The sequence below is a fragment of the Elephantulus edwardii genome, unplaced genomic scaffold, assembly GCF_000299155.1.
Source record: "Elephantulus edwardii isolate Elephantulus edwardi_28Jun2011 unplaced genomic scaffold, EleEdw1.0 scaffold00225, whole genome shotgun sequence".
Classification (NCBI taxonomy): Eukaryota; Metazoa; Chordata; class Mammalia; order Macroscelidea; family Macroscelididae; genus Elephantulus; species Elephantulus edwardii.
In genome coordinates, this window is record NW_006399975.1 from 300321 (window position 1) to 317392 (window position 17072).

Genomic DNA, 17072 nt, shown 5'->3' on the forward strand with positions numbered 1-17072 from the left:
GTTTTTCCCCCCATCCCACCAAGTTTCAACTAAACAGGTTCAGCAGCAAAGGTGGGAATCTCACTCTCAGCAAGGGAGAGGATGTATGGTGAAGAGTGCAATCTGCATCTTTCAAGGACCAGGCATTCCTGTGCCAGTCAGACTGGATCTACATGACAGCAGCAGCCTCGTGGAGAACCAGAGACGGACATTAGACAGGTGACTTGGGACTGTGGATCCATGGAGCCAGTGCCAGGGACCTTCACCCAGGCTTGCTGAGGGAAGACACCATGACTGGTGGAACTAAGGGAACTTGGGAACAGTGACCTAAGTAAGCATGTGAGGCTGAAGGTCAAAGGGCTTGTGACCAAGCATGAGAAGCCGTCCAAACTGAGGAACTGTGTATTGGTATATTGTTGCCAACGAGAATTGTAACCTGTTAACTTCCCTAATAAATCTCATAACTAACTAGGAGTATGGTTCCATCAGACATGTGTAGCTATCATTGCAACAGGTTTCTGACCCAGAGAACATTAGGACTGGTACTAGAATTGGTAGACATAAGGAGGGGAGCATGGGGGACATGTCTGACCTCACTGGAATGAATTTTGTGGGTGTTCTTGATGGGGACAGATCCTTTTTGTAAAGCTAACAGTGGTCAGGCTTGGCCTTTCTCATATTGCCTACATTCTTTGTACACATGTGATATAACAGCTACCTACCACAACATCCAAAAAATCCATTCAGCAATGCATTATCAGGAGACTGTCTCATTTGGGACAGATAAATATCTTTCTTTTTTTCCATATATAGAAAGGAATACTTCCTTTCAAAATAAATATTCAACACAATGTTCTTTACAGCAAATGCCAATATGATGCAGGCAAAGCCTTATGCATGGTTTGTGGCTTTCCTCATTAGTCAAGGTCTAGACTTAGACCTAATTTGCAGGCATGTGTTCCCTGGCCTGATGTGCAAGGGGCTCAGATGTCTCCTTGCATAGGACTGGTCACTTCATTCTCTGTGTACCCTCGTCTTCTCCACCCACCACTTGAAAATCTCCATATTGCTATGAAGTCTGTTCAAGAGAAAGGAAGAAAAAAAATGGGAATTTTGATACCTCTTTCTCATCACTAAGAAGAAAAACAATAAATCCAGTTAGACATGTGAATATAGTATCCTTTCCAGGCTCTGCTCATTTCCCTTATTTATGGTGATTCTCTGTGGAAGAAAGTTGTGGCAGCCTGCTTTTGCAAAGATTATAGCCTTAGAAACTCCATGGGACAGTTCTACTCCATCAAGTAAGGCCAGTGGATTGCTATGAGTCAGACTTAACTAAAAAGCAATGGGATTGTGGTCCTGCATGTTCTTCTTGGGCACAAAAAAGAAAGAACAAATGTTACGATGAATGGGCTGGCTGATTCGTCCAAACACAGATGGCCTTGCCGTCACTAGACAGCCCCTCTTAGAGGCAGGTGACTACAGGCAGGGTGCTCAGTGGAGAATCACAAGGAGGTTGGGTAGCTAATGCTGTTTCAAGTTACTGTCAGGTTGGTCTCCAGCTCAAAATGACCACCTGTGTTACACAGAAGGACTTTCCCATGTCCCACGGGCTGTAATCTTAATGGAAGCAGTCTGTCAGGCCTTACTTCCATGGAGTTGCTGGGTGGGTTTGAATTATCACATGTTAGCTCAGCAGCCAATCACAAATTGCTCATGCCACTCAAGCTTCGTTAAACTACGATAAGATCTTGAGATGCTGTGTGATATGATCAATAAAAAGGCCTCACCTTGTTAGTAGTAAAGGAATCCCACACGATCACCTTCCCATCCTGGATGGAGAAAAGCAACAAGTTTAGGCACTGCCCACGATTTAAAACAGATAATTGGTAGGAATTACTCATAAACACTGTGCACTTAGCTAGACTGCATGAGGTGGACAGCCAGAGTAAGTATCTAGATACTGTGCAGATCCCTTTGGGGTAAGTCCATCAGCAAACAAACAACACACAAGGCAACCTGTCATCTACTGTAACCATCTGGAGATGTGCAGGGAGTAACCATAATGCCACCTATATGTAATACAAACAGACTACAGATAATTCCACAGGAACCCTGATCTCTACAAGACTGCCACCTGCTCAATGTGTGGGAGCTCTCAGAGCACCTGGGTTCTGGCTGACAGTGGCTCTCAGGAAGTATCCCTGGATGAGGCACACACGCATGCACTGGCTTGTGTGTGCTTATGGAGGACAAAGCTGCAGCCTCTTAAGTGGGCTTGATACTGTGAATCACCCAAGACATCTGGAGCAACTCTGGCAAATGAGGTTAGGGGGCTTAGTCTGGAAATGGGATATGATTGAAGTCTGACTCTAAAGGCCTCCATCTGACAGAAGAGTTCTGTATTAACATTAGTGTCCTGTGAACCTCAAACTAAGCTCAAGGCTCCTAAGTGCACTGGTTCCTAAGGACAATGGTCTGATTTCTCTAAGTGGGAGGTCCGATAAGCCTTAGGTTCAGAGAACAGATCAGGGGCTTGATGCCTCTGCATTAGGATCCTCCATGCCTAGGCCCTCCCTTTGCTCAGGGTAGGAGAGTGATAGTGCATTATCCAATGTTGTGCATCACCCAATTCAGCAACTCAGTGCTCACTTAAAGTGGCTTCCTCCTCACCACCATCTGTCTGTCTATCCCCACTTCCCACCTGACAAAGGAAATCAGGAGGCTAAAATCAGTCTCATAAAATCAAATGTGGCTCCATCAAGTACAGATGATAAAACCACACATGGCTCCTTCAAGAGCACAGATGGACTATAACAGATATGTATCTACAGGGAATGCACCTCTATCCTAAACCCTTACTCAAGATAAATCTCCTGCTTTTTAAGAGAGAAATATGCTGATGAGTCACCCAAAGTCTGTTCCAGCCCCTTCCTGCTGTTCTCCAACCTCCTCACCCCCACACCCACTTCTTCCTACTGTCTATGGCATCCTGTAGGAGGGAAATGTAGCTGGTGGGATGCAGAGGGTCTAAGAGTACTGAAGCTCTCCTCCCTCCCCTTGTTAATGAAAACTCAGGAGATAGAAATCCACCATCTATTACACTGTAAACATTATAAAGGTCAAAAGGACTAGGTAACAATAGGTACACTCTAATAACTACTTTGTTAAAACGCGTATTTGAAACATTGGATAAAGAAGACAAGAAATAAATGGTTTAAAATAATAATAATGGTCATGACAGAGTTGTGAGAGCAAAACTTTTTTCTTTATTCTTTTTTCAGAGCTTCGTGAATATGATAAAAACAAATAATCAATTTATCATGAACATAAAATAAAAAGCAAAGATACAGTGACAAACTAGATTTGTAGGTAGCACAGGAGATTAATACAATGTTGCGTCATCTATATGTAATTTTTAAGATATACTCTTACTTGCTTAAAGTGAAAAAGATTTTAAGTACTTGGTGAAGAAGTTCAAACTACAGCCTTCCTCACAAATGGACCAGTAAGTACACTATCACAAATACAGAAAGACTGAAGTTGTCAAATATTTTCCATTTTACTTGGAAGCATAAAGAACACTTATGAAAACAGCAGCCAGGAAACCAGATGACAAATGGCATTGGGAATATTTGCTGAACATGAACTCAGAAAAGTGTTAAAAAGCAAAGCTGTCATTTTGAGGAGTAAGGTGCACCTGTCTCAAGGCCTGATATTTTCAACTGTCTCATCTGCTTGTCAAAACTGGACAACAGATAAGGAAGACTGAAAAACTGATGCATTGGCATTCCAGGGTTGGTGAATAATATGGAATATACCATTAACTGCCAGAAGAATGAACAAATCTGTCTTAGAAGTACAGCCAAACTATTCCTTAGCAGTAGGATGGTGAAAATTTGGGCTCAGATACTTTGGCATGTTATCAAGAGGAAGGAGCTGGTGACACAGTGATTAAAATATTTGGCTGCAAATAAGAAACTGGGCATTTTGAATGCACCAGCTGCTCTGAGGGAGAAAGATATGGCAGTGTGCTTCCGTAAAAATTCACAGTCCAAGAAACTCTGTAAGGTCACTGAGTGGTAATCAGCTTGACAGCAGTGGGAGGGATCAGTCCCTGGAGAAAGGTATCATGCTGGGCCATGGAGAGGGTCAGAGAATAAGAGGAAGCTCCTCAATGAGATGGAATGACACGACCGAAGCAGCACTGGGCTCACACGCAGCAATGGCTGTGAAGGTGATGCAGGAGCAGGCAGTGTTTCGGTTATGTGCTGGGACTGACAGATGGGACGCAACAGCAACAACAAGCAATGATTAACTGATGTTCACTTTTGTGCGTGATCTCAAATTTATATTTACATAAATAAAAAATTACACAATATTATGTTATGTTATGTTGTTGCTGTTGTTGTTGTTATTAGGTGCCGTTGAGTCACAGACGACTCATAGTGATGCTATGAACGAAAGACCTGAGCACTGTTCATAGAGTTTTGGAGGCAAGTCATTTCAGAAGAGGATGCTACTCTATAAACTTTAAAAAAAAATTATAGACTCTTTATAAAAATTCCTCCTTTTAAAAAGCTGGGGTGAAGGCTGGAGTGGAGAAAATGGAAACTGTGAAAAAAGGAATTACAGAATATTTCATGTGGTCTTAGTTTACAGTTTTATGTTCAACACTTTAGAAATAAACCACAAAAAGGTCTGAGCTTTAATAGGCCTAAGCTGGCCTCCATGAGAGCGCCCGGTGATCCCATCTTCTGATAGATACTCTTGAGCAGTGTCCTCCCTCATTCTAACTGAGTCATCCATGTGACCAGCAGGATACTGCAGACGTAATGGAACGTTACCTCAAAGGTAAGGTCAGACAGTGGGCCTCTGCCATGTCCTCCCGGGTCACCTGAATTGTTAAACTCTTAAATTAAAGGCCACCGATGGGATCTCATTCATTTATGTCCTTAATTCATGAGCAAAACCCAAAATGAAACATAGCTCTAATATTTTTCAAATGGCTTTACTCATACATGCTTAGGGAGAGATGAATCTGAATGCTCATTCTAAAAAGAGAAATCATACATGGTATGTCATGATTCAATCATTAGCAATTCCAAATCAGTGAATTTCTGTAATATAAAGAACAAAGGGAATTCTTTAACTAAATCATGCCCTTTGGAGAATAACTAGTCATAAAGACCAGAAGTGGACTTTGGAAAAGGACCTTGAGCCCGTTGGCAACAGTGTCAGAAATCTGCTTGCCCGTTTCCCAGCACATTGACATACCTGGGATGAGCTCACAATCCTCCGCTTATCTTTGCACCAGTCCATGCACAGGACTTTGTTCCCATGGCCTTTGAGGGTCCTTCTGGTCTTCATGACAAACTGCCCCAGGGCCTCCACCCGCTCTGCCACCTGGTGTACTGGAAGGACAATGGGCACAATCAGTCCTAATCCAAGGAGCAGGTCCAGCTGCCTGATGGCACAGTAGATAACATTACACAGATGCAGCCCCACACGCCATCTCTGGGCCAGCTCCATGTCTTTATTCTTCCCGTGCATAACTCTGTGTCCTCATATAAGGAAGATCCACACAAGGCAAGGACAATTCTCCTTGTGCTTAAGTCCTCCATCTTTGAAAGCATTTCTGTATATACATGATGAGTGATTAACAAAACCACTAACCTGTTGCCACTGAGCTGTCACTCCCGGCAATCTCTGTGTGTCAGAACAGAATTATATTCCTTAGGGTTTTCAATGGCTGGTTTTGTTTGTTTGAAGTAGATTACTAAGTCTTTCTTCCAAAACTGCACTCAATCCTTTCACCTTTTACTCAGCAGCCTAGCATACTATCTGCACCACCCACAACTCCTAACAACAGTGTTAACGCACATTTATAAGACACTACGTTCCATTTTCCCATCTGTGGGCCACAGATCTGTGAGATGGGCAGGGTAGGCACCAAGAGTATGAGAGAGTGCTGCCTCTACTTACCAGGTGAGTGAACGGAGGCTTAAAGAATTGACTTGAGTAATACAAGTTCATATAACTAACTGAGGCCTCCGGCTCTTATACATAGGGCTTTCTAGTTACAAGGAAAGAAAGTTTATAAAGAACTATCCTGTCAGGGATGTACTTGTAACCATACTCCTGAATGGCAAGGTTGTGCCTCCTCAGCCCCCTCATTCTACACCCAGGGCCCAACACCAGCCTGGGACAGGTAAGTGCTACAGGAGATGATGAGCACATGAAACATTTAACAAACTGTCAGGCACACCCATGAAATTACAGAAAACCTTCGTGTCAATACAGAGCAAGGCAATATCCTGAAATTCAGAAAACAAGATCTGTACATGGCATCACCTATATATCTCAACAGTAAGGGGGTGGGGGGAATCTTCATCACTGGCCCCGTAGGCAACATTGTGATATATGGAAAAAGATTGATGTTCAACAATTTCCTTATACTTGGATCTACAATCAATACCTAGAGTAACAGCAATTTAGGAAAAGACACATTGCACTGGGAAAATCTGTTGTCAAAGACCTTTTCAAAGTTTTAAAGGGTATGGATGTCAGTTTAAAGACTAAGGTGCACCTAACCCAAACCATGGTCATTTCAGTTACTTTCTATGCATCTAAAATTTGGATAATGAATACGGAGGACAGGAGAAGAATCAATGCCTTTGAGTTGTGATGAGGAAGAAGAGTATGAAGCATTCCATGGACTGTGAAAAGAACAATCAAGTCTAACTTAGAGGAAGTGTACTCTGGTTGCTTTTTATAGGCAAGCATGTTGAAACTTCATCTCACATATTTTAGGAGTGCTGTCAGGAGAGGTCAGTTCTCAGAAGGCGACATCATGCTGGGTATAGGGGAGGGTAAGAGAAAGAGATGAAGACTCCCAGCAGGACAGACTGGCACAGTGACTGTACCAGTGGGCTTGGGCATATCAGGGATGCTGAGGATGGCTCTGGATAGGGCAAGGTTCAGATCTGTTGTTCATAAGGTTGCTATGAGTGACAGGTGACCTGATGGCACCCAACAACAACTGGGGCAGGGACCACAGTCTCACACCTGAGGCTAAGGAAAAGCTTTTCAGGGGCTTCTAGAGGTTATTACTGATGAATATGAGAAAGCAGAATGTGCAGGAAGCAGCTGGAAAAGGTCCAGTTCAGTCCCAACGGTACAGATGAAGAATCAGACATCTGGAGGGATCACATGGTGTCTCCCTCGTGGGTTCTCTGAATAGCCTCGCTAGAAGGAGAAGGGCAGGCTCCCAATTCACATCTACTTCTCTTTCCTCTAAACCTCCCAAGGTGAACCTTTCTCCAGACAGTGGACAGCGGGAAAAAGGCATCTAGTGAGAGGAAGGGGCCTGAGAACTGTTGTGATGTCTTAGCAGCAAGGCTTAAAACCAGTTCATTCTGCTTCAACTCCTCCTGAGAATGTGTTTTTCCATTCCAGATTAAAAAAAAAAATCAGAATCCACTTTTTAATATGTTGTTGTGCTGTCAAGTCGCCTGTGACTCACAGCAACAAAAGCCCTAAACCCTGCTCTACCCTATGCCAATCTTATTATCTCCAACACACCTAACCCCATTATTGCAGTGACTGAATCAATCCATCCCATTAAGGGTCTTCCTCTCCTGCACTGTTCCTCCATCCTCCCAAGCATGACATCCTTCTCCAAGGACTCATCCCACCTTGCAACATGTCCAAAGTATGTCAGACGAAGTTTCAGAATCCTTGCTTCCAAGGACCAGGATTCACTCTCTCCAGGATGAACCTGTTTGTCCTCCTAGCAGTCCATGGTATATTCAATATTCTTCTCCAGAGTCACAGCTCAAAGAAAGGCATCAACTCTCCTTCTGTCATCCCTAGTCATTGTCCAGGTCTCTGTTGCATAGCAAGCAACTGCAAAAACTGTGGCCTGTATCAGGTATACCCTAGTCTCCAGACTGACATCATTGCTCGTCAGTACTTTGGAGAGGTCTCTGATAGCCGACTTTCCCAATTCAATTCATCTTTTCATTTCCTGGCAGCTGATACCAAGAGTGCTGATGGTAGAGCCAAGCAAACTGAAGCTGTCAACAATCTCATCTCTTCATCATCTATCATGATGCTGCCAATCAGCCTAGTGGTGAGAATCTTTGTTTTCCTGATGTTGTGCTTCAATCCATATTGAAGGCTGTGGTCCCTGACCTTCTGTAGCAAGCACTTCAGGTCCTCCTCTGTTTCAGCAAGCAGGGTGTGTCATCTGCATAACACAGACTGTTGATGAGTCTACCTCCAATTCTAATGCCACACTTCTCTTCATAGAACCCAGTCTTCCGAATAATCTGTTCCACATATAGATTAAAAAGATATGGAGATAGGACACGTCCTTGATGCACAGCCTTTCAAATTTTGAACCGTGCAGTGTTTTCTTGCTCTGTTCTGACAACTACCTCCTGGTCCAAGGTAATCCCAGGTAAATTATGACGTCCTGAGGACCTTGCTAAAAACATAGACTTAAAGGCTTGTTAAGCACTCTGGTGGCCTAGTGGGTAAGGAATTATGCTGCCAGCCAACAGGAGACAGTTCGGATCCATTAGCTGCTCTGTGGGAAAAAGATAGGCTATCTTTCCCTATGTAATTTAGACCCTCTGAAGACCCACTAGAGGATCAGCTATGATTCTATTCAGACTCAGTGACAACGGGCTAGAGTGAGAAGCATTCTGTAAAGTGTTAAAGAGCAAGGATGTCAGTTTGAAGACTAAGGTGAATCTAATCCAAGCCATGTTTTTAAAAAAATTTTTACATTTATTCATTATTGTACATTTTTCTCTTCTTTCCCCTCCCCTACTCTCCCACAATACCCTCTTTGTTCCAAACTGTTCTTATACATATATATATTCGTTCCACACAGTTATTCCCTTCATCTGTAACTCAGTGTTCATTATTAACCGCTTCCCCATTTCTTCTCCATCCCCTCCAAGCCATGGTATTCTCAATTGCTTTCTATGCATCTGAAATTTGGACATTGAATAAGATTGATGAAGAAGAATTGATGCCTTTGAATTGTGAACAATACTGAATATCCTACAGCCTGCCAGAGCAACTCTCTTTGAGGAAGTATAACCAGAGTACTACTTAGAGGCTTCAGCTCACATACATTGGGCATGTTGTCAGGAGAAGCCAATCTGTGGAAGGAGTCATTATGCTGGGAAAGGTGGAGGGTCAGAGAAAGAATCCCAGTAAGATGGGCTGACACAGTGACTGTAACTATGGGCTCAAGCCTATCAGAGATAATGAAGATGGCAAAGGACAGAGCAAGGTTTAGGTGTATTGTTCATATGGAGGCTATGAATAGTAGTTGATGTGAAGGTACCTAACAACAAAGAAGAGACATGAGCAGTATCGGGAGTGAGAATCAGCAGCTGCCCCATGTTCCTTCTCTGGGAGCTGTGGAAGCCAGATGGGAAGCAGGCAGTCTCCGGTCACAATAACGTGCTATGCATCAGAGAGAGTGACTTGGGATGATAGAAAGGGAATTGATGCCTTTGAGCTGTGGTCTGGAGAAGAGTGTTGAATATACCGTGGACTGCTAGGAGAACAAACAGGTTCGTCCTGGAGAGGGTGAAGCCAGAATGCTCCTTGGAGGCAAGGATTCTGAAGCTCTGTCTGATATACTTTGGGCATGTTGTAAGGAGGAACCCGTCCTTCAGAGGACATCATGTTTGGGAGGGTAGAGGGACAGCGCAGGAGAGGAAGACCTTCGAGGAAATGGATCAATTCAGTGATTGAGATAGTGGGAGTAGGAGTGTCGGAGACAGTGAGGTTGGCACAGGGTAGAACAGGGTTAGGTCTCTTGTACATAAGGTCGCTATGAGTCGCAAGCAACTGGATGACACATAACAACAAGAGCAACACAAACAAACAAAAGTGTGTGACTAGTGCACTCCTTAGAGGATAAGGCTAATAAAACTTTATCTCACATACTTTAGGCACGTGGTTAGAAAAGGCCAGTCCTTGGAAGGGGACATCATGGTCGATAGACTGACACAGTGGATGGAGCACTGGGCTCAGGCATAGCACAAATTATTAAGATGGCAGAAGGCAGGGCAAGGTTCAGGTCTGCCTGGCTCACAGGATCGCCATGAGTCACAGCTGACTCAATGGCACCGAAAAACAACAATTTAGAAATATCTGGAACAGCACATAAGCAAAGAACCACCAGAAGTCCAGGCTGGGTTTAGAAGGGGTCGTGGTACTAGGGATATTGTAGCTAATTTAGATGGATCTTGGCTGAAAGCAGGGAGTACCAGAAGAATGTCTATCTGTGCTTCATTGATTTGCAAAGGCGTTTGACTGTGTGGATCATAACAAACTGTGGCTGACTCTGAGAAGAATGGGAATCCCAGAACACTTGATTGTGCTAACCTGAAACCTATACTTGTGGCAGTCATCAGAACAGAGCAAGGAAACACTGCATGGTTCAAAATTGGGAAGGGTGTAACGCCAGGGATGTGTCCTATCTCCATGCCTTTTTAACCTGTATGCAGAACAGATTATCTGGGAGGCTGGGCTCTATGAGGAGAAATGCGGCATCAGGATTGGTGGAAGATCTATCAACAATCTGCGTTATGCAGATGACACAACCCTGCTTGCTGAAACTGAGGAGGACCTGAAGCGCTTGCTACAGAGGGTCAAGACTGCAGCCTTCAATATGGATTGAGACTCAATGTCAAGAAGACAAAGATTCTCACCACTGGGCCAATTGGAAGCATCAGGATGGATGGTGAAGAGATTGAAATTGTTCATAGCTTTTGCTTGGCTCCACAGTCAACACTCTCAGCACCAGTTGCCAGGAAATTAAAAGACATATTGCGATGGGAAAGTCAGCTGTTAGGAACCTCTCCAAAGTACTGAAAAGCAATGGTGTCTCTCTAGAGACCACATCTGGCAAAGGACAAAACAGAGTTTAGGACTGTTTAGGTCGCTATGTGTCATAAGTGACTCGACGGCACATAACAACAACAACAACTATGAAACTATATAAGGACCACATTACTCCTCAAACATTAATGTTCTAATTTTAACATCCATTAAAAACTCTTATCTGAAGCAACTATGACGATGGAGATTGCTAATCCTTCTCCCACGGAGCAGCTGGTGGATTCAAACTGTGTGCCTTTGGGACTGCAGTGCAGCTTCTTACTACTAGGCCACCAGAACGCTAATTTCTTCATTTCAAGTACATTAATAGTTGTCTTTCTATCACGAGGAGCTTTCCATTCTCCTTATTTACTAATTTAATTTTATCCCTTTTTTATTACTAATTTTAATGAAAGTTACAGACACTTTGGATTTCCATTCATTCACTGTTGCACTTTTCTCCCTGCCTTCCCCTCCCTCTCAGTTCACTCTTCTTTTTGACAAGTAAAAGAAAAATTCTTTCATTGCTATGCAATCTCTGCCCCTAAGCCCACTCCACTATGTAGCCTTCGCTCTGGACTCCTGTCATGACAGTAATACCTAATCATATATTCCTTTAAACAGTTGTTTCTCTCATCTGTTCCAATGCTGTATACATTATTCATCCCATCTTTCTCAGTCTCCTCCCAGCCCTGATGTCAGTCTCATTTTACAACAGTGGCACTATGTAGTATTTGTCCTTTTGTAACTGAGATATTTCACCCAGTATAATGTCCTCCAGGGTCACCCATTTTGTATAATAGGTCATGAGTTCCTTGTTTTCCAATGCAGCATTGTATTCCATTGTGTGAATATACCACAGCTTCTCTATCCATTCCTTTGTTGATGGGCACTTGGGTTGTTTCCAAATCTTTGCTATTGAGAACAAACAAAGCCATGATAAACATGGGTGTGCATATATCTGCCTGGGTGGTTAATTTTATTCTTAAGGAAGTTATTCAGTAGGTTACATACAGGTTGCTGTTGTGGTAGATGTCATCAAGTCAACCACAACTCATAGAAACCCCTGATTAACAGATCCGAACCTTGTCCTATCGTGTGCCATTCTCATGATCTCTATCATGCTCAGGTCCACTGTCACTGTATCAATCCATCTCACTGACAGCCCCTGATTTATGACTTAAGAGCTGCAACAAACCACATCTATAACCAACTCTTTTGGTACATGTTATTGTTAGCAATGCACACTACTACATATAATATTTGTTGCAGTACAGAATTTGCTGATGTCTTAGTCACTTAAAGACTAGATTTTTAAATGTATTGGCAAGAATTCTGAGTCTTTGTCTGATATACTTTGGACATGTTGCAAGGAGGGAACAGTCCTTGAAGAGGGACATCATGCTTGAGATGGTGGAGGGACGGCGTAGGTGAGGAAGACCCTTGATGAGATGGATCGATTCAGTGACTAGGGTAATGGGGGGTAGGTGTGTCAGAGACAATGAGATTGGCACAGGACAGAGCAGGTTTCAGGGCTATTTTACATAGGGACACTATGAGTTGCAAACAACTCAGTATATAACAACAACAAGCAACATCAGCTGACAAAACAAAAAATGTGGGTTTCCTCCTCTTATGTACAAATGAAGTTGAAAAACAGAGGCTTTCTTATTAATTTAGCAGGCTTTTGATACAAGCCTGAGTAGCCGCTACATGGGGGAGAGATGGGCAATCCCTTTTCATTACAACTTACAAGTTTGGGAATTCAATGAAGGGTCAGCTAATGGTTGTGAATTGATGGAAATGAGAGAGAAGAGAGAAATACCCAGCTGAGTGCTGAGAGCACATGCGATTTACCATTTTTCTTCCACGTTTCACAGCAATATTACCAATATTATCACTGCTTATCCCAATTCAGCATAACCAGACCTTTCTAAAATCTCTCTAAAAGTGGGGAAAAGATGACTCATCTAATCAAAATAGAGCCCTTCTTATATAATGTATATTTGAATACATTCCAGCTACCAATTATTTTTTTCTTACTGCATTTTTCCTTCCCACAGATTCACTCTCAACCCACTCCATCCTGCCTCTATCTGCCAAGTTTTAGAATTAAAACATTCCCGATTTCTAGAACATACTAGAAAGGTAAAAAAGTTTTGGAATTGAGTTATGCTCTCCATACTATTTCCAGGGGCTTAGTTCAGGGAGCTCTGAGGGCCTAGTGGTAAGGAGTCGCACTGTCAATCTAAAGACATATAGGTTGAGTCCACCAATTTCTCCATAAGAAAAAGATGGGTAATCTCCTTCATGGGATCTGAATCCTGCAACAGGCTAGCTATGAGTTAGTTCTGACTTCAGGGAACAGAACAACAGTTCAAGGTAACTGTTGGCTTCACTTTTGCTTTCAAAGGACCATGTCTACAAGAATTTCACTAAAAAATAAAAATAAAAAGAGAGATAAACACAGACAGCTATTTTTATAATAAGAATTTGCCTAGAACATACCATGGCCTGTTAGATATGCCATGAGAAGGCAGGTGTGCGGAAGGAAGTAAGGGATGCTGTCTTATTTCTTGCTAAATTAGAGGCATAACTGGAGCGGAGCCCTGGAGTGAGGCTGCTCCGCTCAAAGCTCAGCCACAGCCCTGCTGTGTGACCTTGAGCAAGTCACTTACTTTCTTCCTGCCTCACGTCCTGCAGGGGCTGCGGGGAGGACTATGCAAGTGTAATGGTAATGCCTGAGAAGCCTCAGTAATTATTCTCCGGTGTGGCACACAGCGGGTCTCCAGTCAGTTTTTACTGGAAGAGTGAAAGACACATTTAATATTTCCTACATTTCAGTCAACTGTAAGAGCTCTCAGCAGCAGTTTTAATGGACCAAGACAAATTTTGGTCCATTTCTGTCTTCTTTCTGATTCTGGTTTTGGTTGTTTAGGAACATTCCTGTCTCCCAATTTATATATGCATTCATGTAGCTATATATGCATGAATTTTATTCCATAAAATCCTTTACTCTTATTTCTTTAAATGCTCAAATTGTGCAAGATTATCCCTGTGGGGGCCCCTTTAGATGGACTCCACCATTCTCTAAGCTCTTCTCCTTTCAGGTTCACCAGGCTCTTTCCTACCCTAGCCCTGCAATCAGTCACTGTTCAAAGTAACCCTGATTCCTTTTAGTAGTTCTATTTCTTGATGCTGAAAGAACAAGGTGGGAACAGGTAAAAGTCTTCATAAAAACCCAAAGAGAAAAATATTCTTGATAAACTACAAAGTGCATGAATGTTCAATTATTACACCATTGCTTCTGTTCAAACAGAGCTCTGGTGGCATAGTGGGTAAGAGGTTGTGTTGCCAACCTAAAGGCAGGTGGTTCGAATCCCCCAGCTGCTCTGAGGTGAAAGATGGGCCATCTCCTCACATGCAATTTTCAGCCTCTGAAAATCCACTAGAGCGTCAGCTATGAGCTGGTTCTGACATCAGAGAGATGAGTCTGGTGATGAGCTTTTTCTGTTAAAACCTGAGCCCTAGTGGCGAAGCGGTTAAGACACTTGGCTGATAACATGAAGATTGGTGATTCTGATCCACTAGCTACCCCCATGGGAGAAAACTGAGGCAGTCTGATTCTGTAAAGATGTACAGCCTTGGAAACCTTGTGAGACAGCTGTACTCTGATTGGGTTGAAGTGAGTCACAACTGACTCAGAGGTAGAGGACTTGGTCTGGGTTTTTTGGCTCTGCTATAATATGCCAGCCTCCCTGCACTGACCGCCAGACCTTCACCACTTCATCGGCACATTCTGGTTTCAGATATACTTCCTGACTCAGGGTACTTAACAGGTACACTTTTAAAAAAAAAATTGGTTGAGATATATATCTCTCCTTATTTTTAAAATGTTTGTTACTTTAATGAAAGTTTAAAGAAAGGTTTGGTTTTCACTCATTCACTGAGACACATTTTCCTCCCTAGCCCTTCCCCAATTCACTCTGTAATGCACGACTTGTTCCAGCTTGTTAACTGTCATACATATAATGTCTTATCATCCATTCCTTTTAGATAGTCCTTCCCTCTACCTATTCCAGTGCAATGTTTGTTATCTACCCATTCTTTCCTTTTCTCCACCCTCTGCCCCATGTCCATCCTTTTTTAAATAAAAGTGGTGTTAAAGCGTATTTACACTTTTGTGACTGAGATTTCACTCAGCATAATGTCTTCCAAACTCATTCTTGTTGTATAATGTTTTACAAGTTCACTGTTTTAAATGCTGTGTAATATTCCACTGCATGAATGTACCACACTTTCTCTATCTGTTGATAGGTACTTGGGCTCCTTCCATCTCTTTGCTTTTGTGCATAATGCTGTAATAAACATGGGTGCACAAACATTGGTTTGTGTCACAGCTCTGGTTTCTTCACTGCACATTCCTAATAGTGGGATGGCTAGGTCAATATATATATTTCCATCTTTATAAAGAAATGTCAGACTGCCTTCCATAGTGGTTACACCATTTTATATTTCCCCAAGAAGTATATGAGAGTTCTTTCCAATCTTTCCACATCCTTGCCAGTATTTGCTATTTGCTATCCTGTTCAACTTTGCCATTGTTGCTGGGGCAAGATGAGATCTCATTGTTGATTTGTATCAAATAACTAAGGATTTTGAACATTTTTTCATGTATTTCTTGGCCATCTGACTTTCTTCTTTGGTGCAGTGTCTATTCATATCTTGAGCTCTTTTTGTGACTGGGTTGTTTGTCTTCTTTTTTGTTGTTGAAATAGTATTCTGTAAATTTTAGCTCTGAATTCCTTTTCAGATATGTCATTGCCAAATATTTTTCCCAGTCTATGGGCTTCTTCATAACATGTTGGAAAAGTTTCTTGATGTGCATAAAGATTTGATTTTTAGAAGGTCTTCTTGTTGTTGTTGATTTCCTTTGAGGCGAGCACAACTCAGCAACCCTATGAACAAAAGGCCTGAAGCCCCTCTATAACAAATGACATTTTTCAAAGTTTGTAGAGTGTCCAGAAGCATGTTGTTTAGGAAGTGGATGCCACTCCTGCTTCCCAACCTGTCATAGAATGTTATTGGTTGAGTCTTCTGATGCATAGCAACCGCCATTGCCCCAGTTACTGCCTCGATCCATCTCATCCAGGGTCTTTCTCTCCTACGCTGTCCATCCACCCTTCCGAGCATGATGTCATTCCCCAAGGGCAATCTCTCCTGGCCACATGCCCAAAGTAAGTGAGGCGAAGCTTCAAAATCCAAGACAGTCCATGGTTTAGAGTATATGCCTTTAATCATGTTGAAGAAATTTCTATTCCTACTTTGTTGAGTCTGCTTAGCAGGAAAGTGTGTTGGAATTTGTCAAGTCTTGTCTGCATCATTTGAGATGATCATGTGATCCTTATCTTTTACTTGTTGATATGATGGATTGCAATTCTTGTTTTTCTTATGTTGAACTATTTTTGCATGCTTGTTATGAATCCTACTTGATCATGATGTATTAGTCTTTTGATATGCTGTTGGATTCTGTTGGCTAGCATTTTGTAAAGGATTTCTGCATCTATGTTCATGAGAGATTCTTTCATTGGCTTCTTTTGCTTCTTCCTGTTCCAATTAAGTGTATGTTATATTAGACTATTGCTAGGACTAGCAGACATGGCAATTGAGAGACTGAGATCTTAGGAATACAGAGAAGAAGGAACAGCTATAAGCAGACACTAGTGATTGGAACATGGAACGTGAAAAGCATGAATGTAGGAAAATTGGACATTGTTAAGAAAGAAATGGAACGCATAAATATTGACATACTAGGTATAGGCGAAATGAGATGGCTTGGCATGGGACATTTTTAATCAGACAATTATATGATTTACTATGCTGGGGATGAAAAGGTGAGAAAAAATGGGGTTGGTTTCATAATAAAAAAAGTCATTTCTAGATCCATCCTGAAATACAGTGTGGTGAAGGAAGTCCAGTGAATACCACTATCATTCAAATATATGCACCAACAACTAGAGTCAAAGAGGAGGAAATAGAAGATTTCTACCAACTTTTGCAGTCAGAAGTTGATCAAACATGCTATCAGGATGCATTGATAATAATGGGCGACTGGAACGCAAAACTTGGGAACAGAGAAGAAGGATCAGTAGCTGGAAAATATGGGCTCGGTGAGAGAAATG

General features: G+C 42.3%; 1 protein-coding gene across 1 annotated transcript in view; it reads right to left on the minus strand.

Annotated features, from left to right (window-relative positions):
* The window catches only part of GNB5 (guanine nucleotide binding protein (G protein), beta 5), a 65949-nt gene that overhangs the window by 32087 nt on the left and 16790 nt on the right, over positions 1-17072 (minus strand). Inside the window, exons 2-3 of the mRNA XM_006898248.1 lie at positions 5257-5393; positions 1770-1811 (exon numbers count right to left, since the gene is read on the minus strand). Of these exons, the coding sequence (XP_006898310.1) occupies positions 1770-1811; positions 5257-5393 (179 nt within the window). The remainder of the gene's footprint in view (positions 1-1769; positions 1812-5256; positions 5394-17072) is intronic.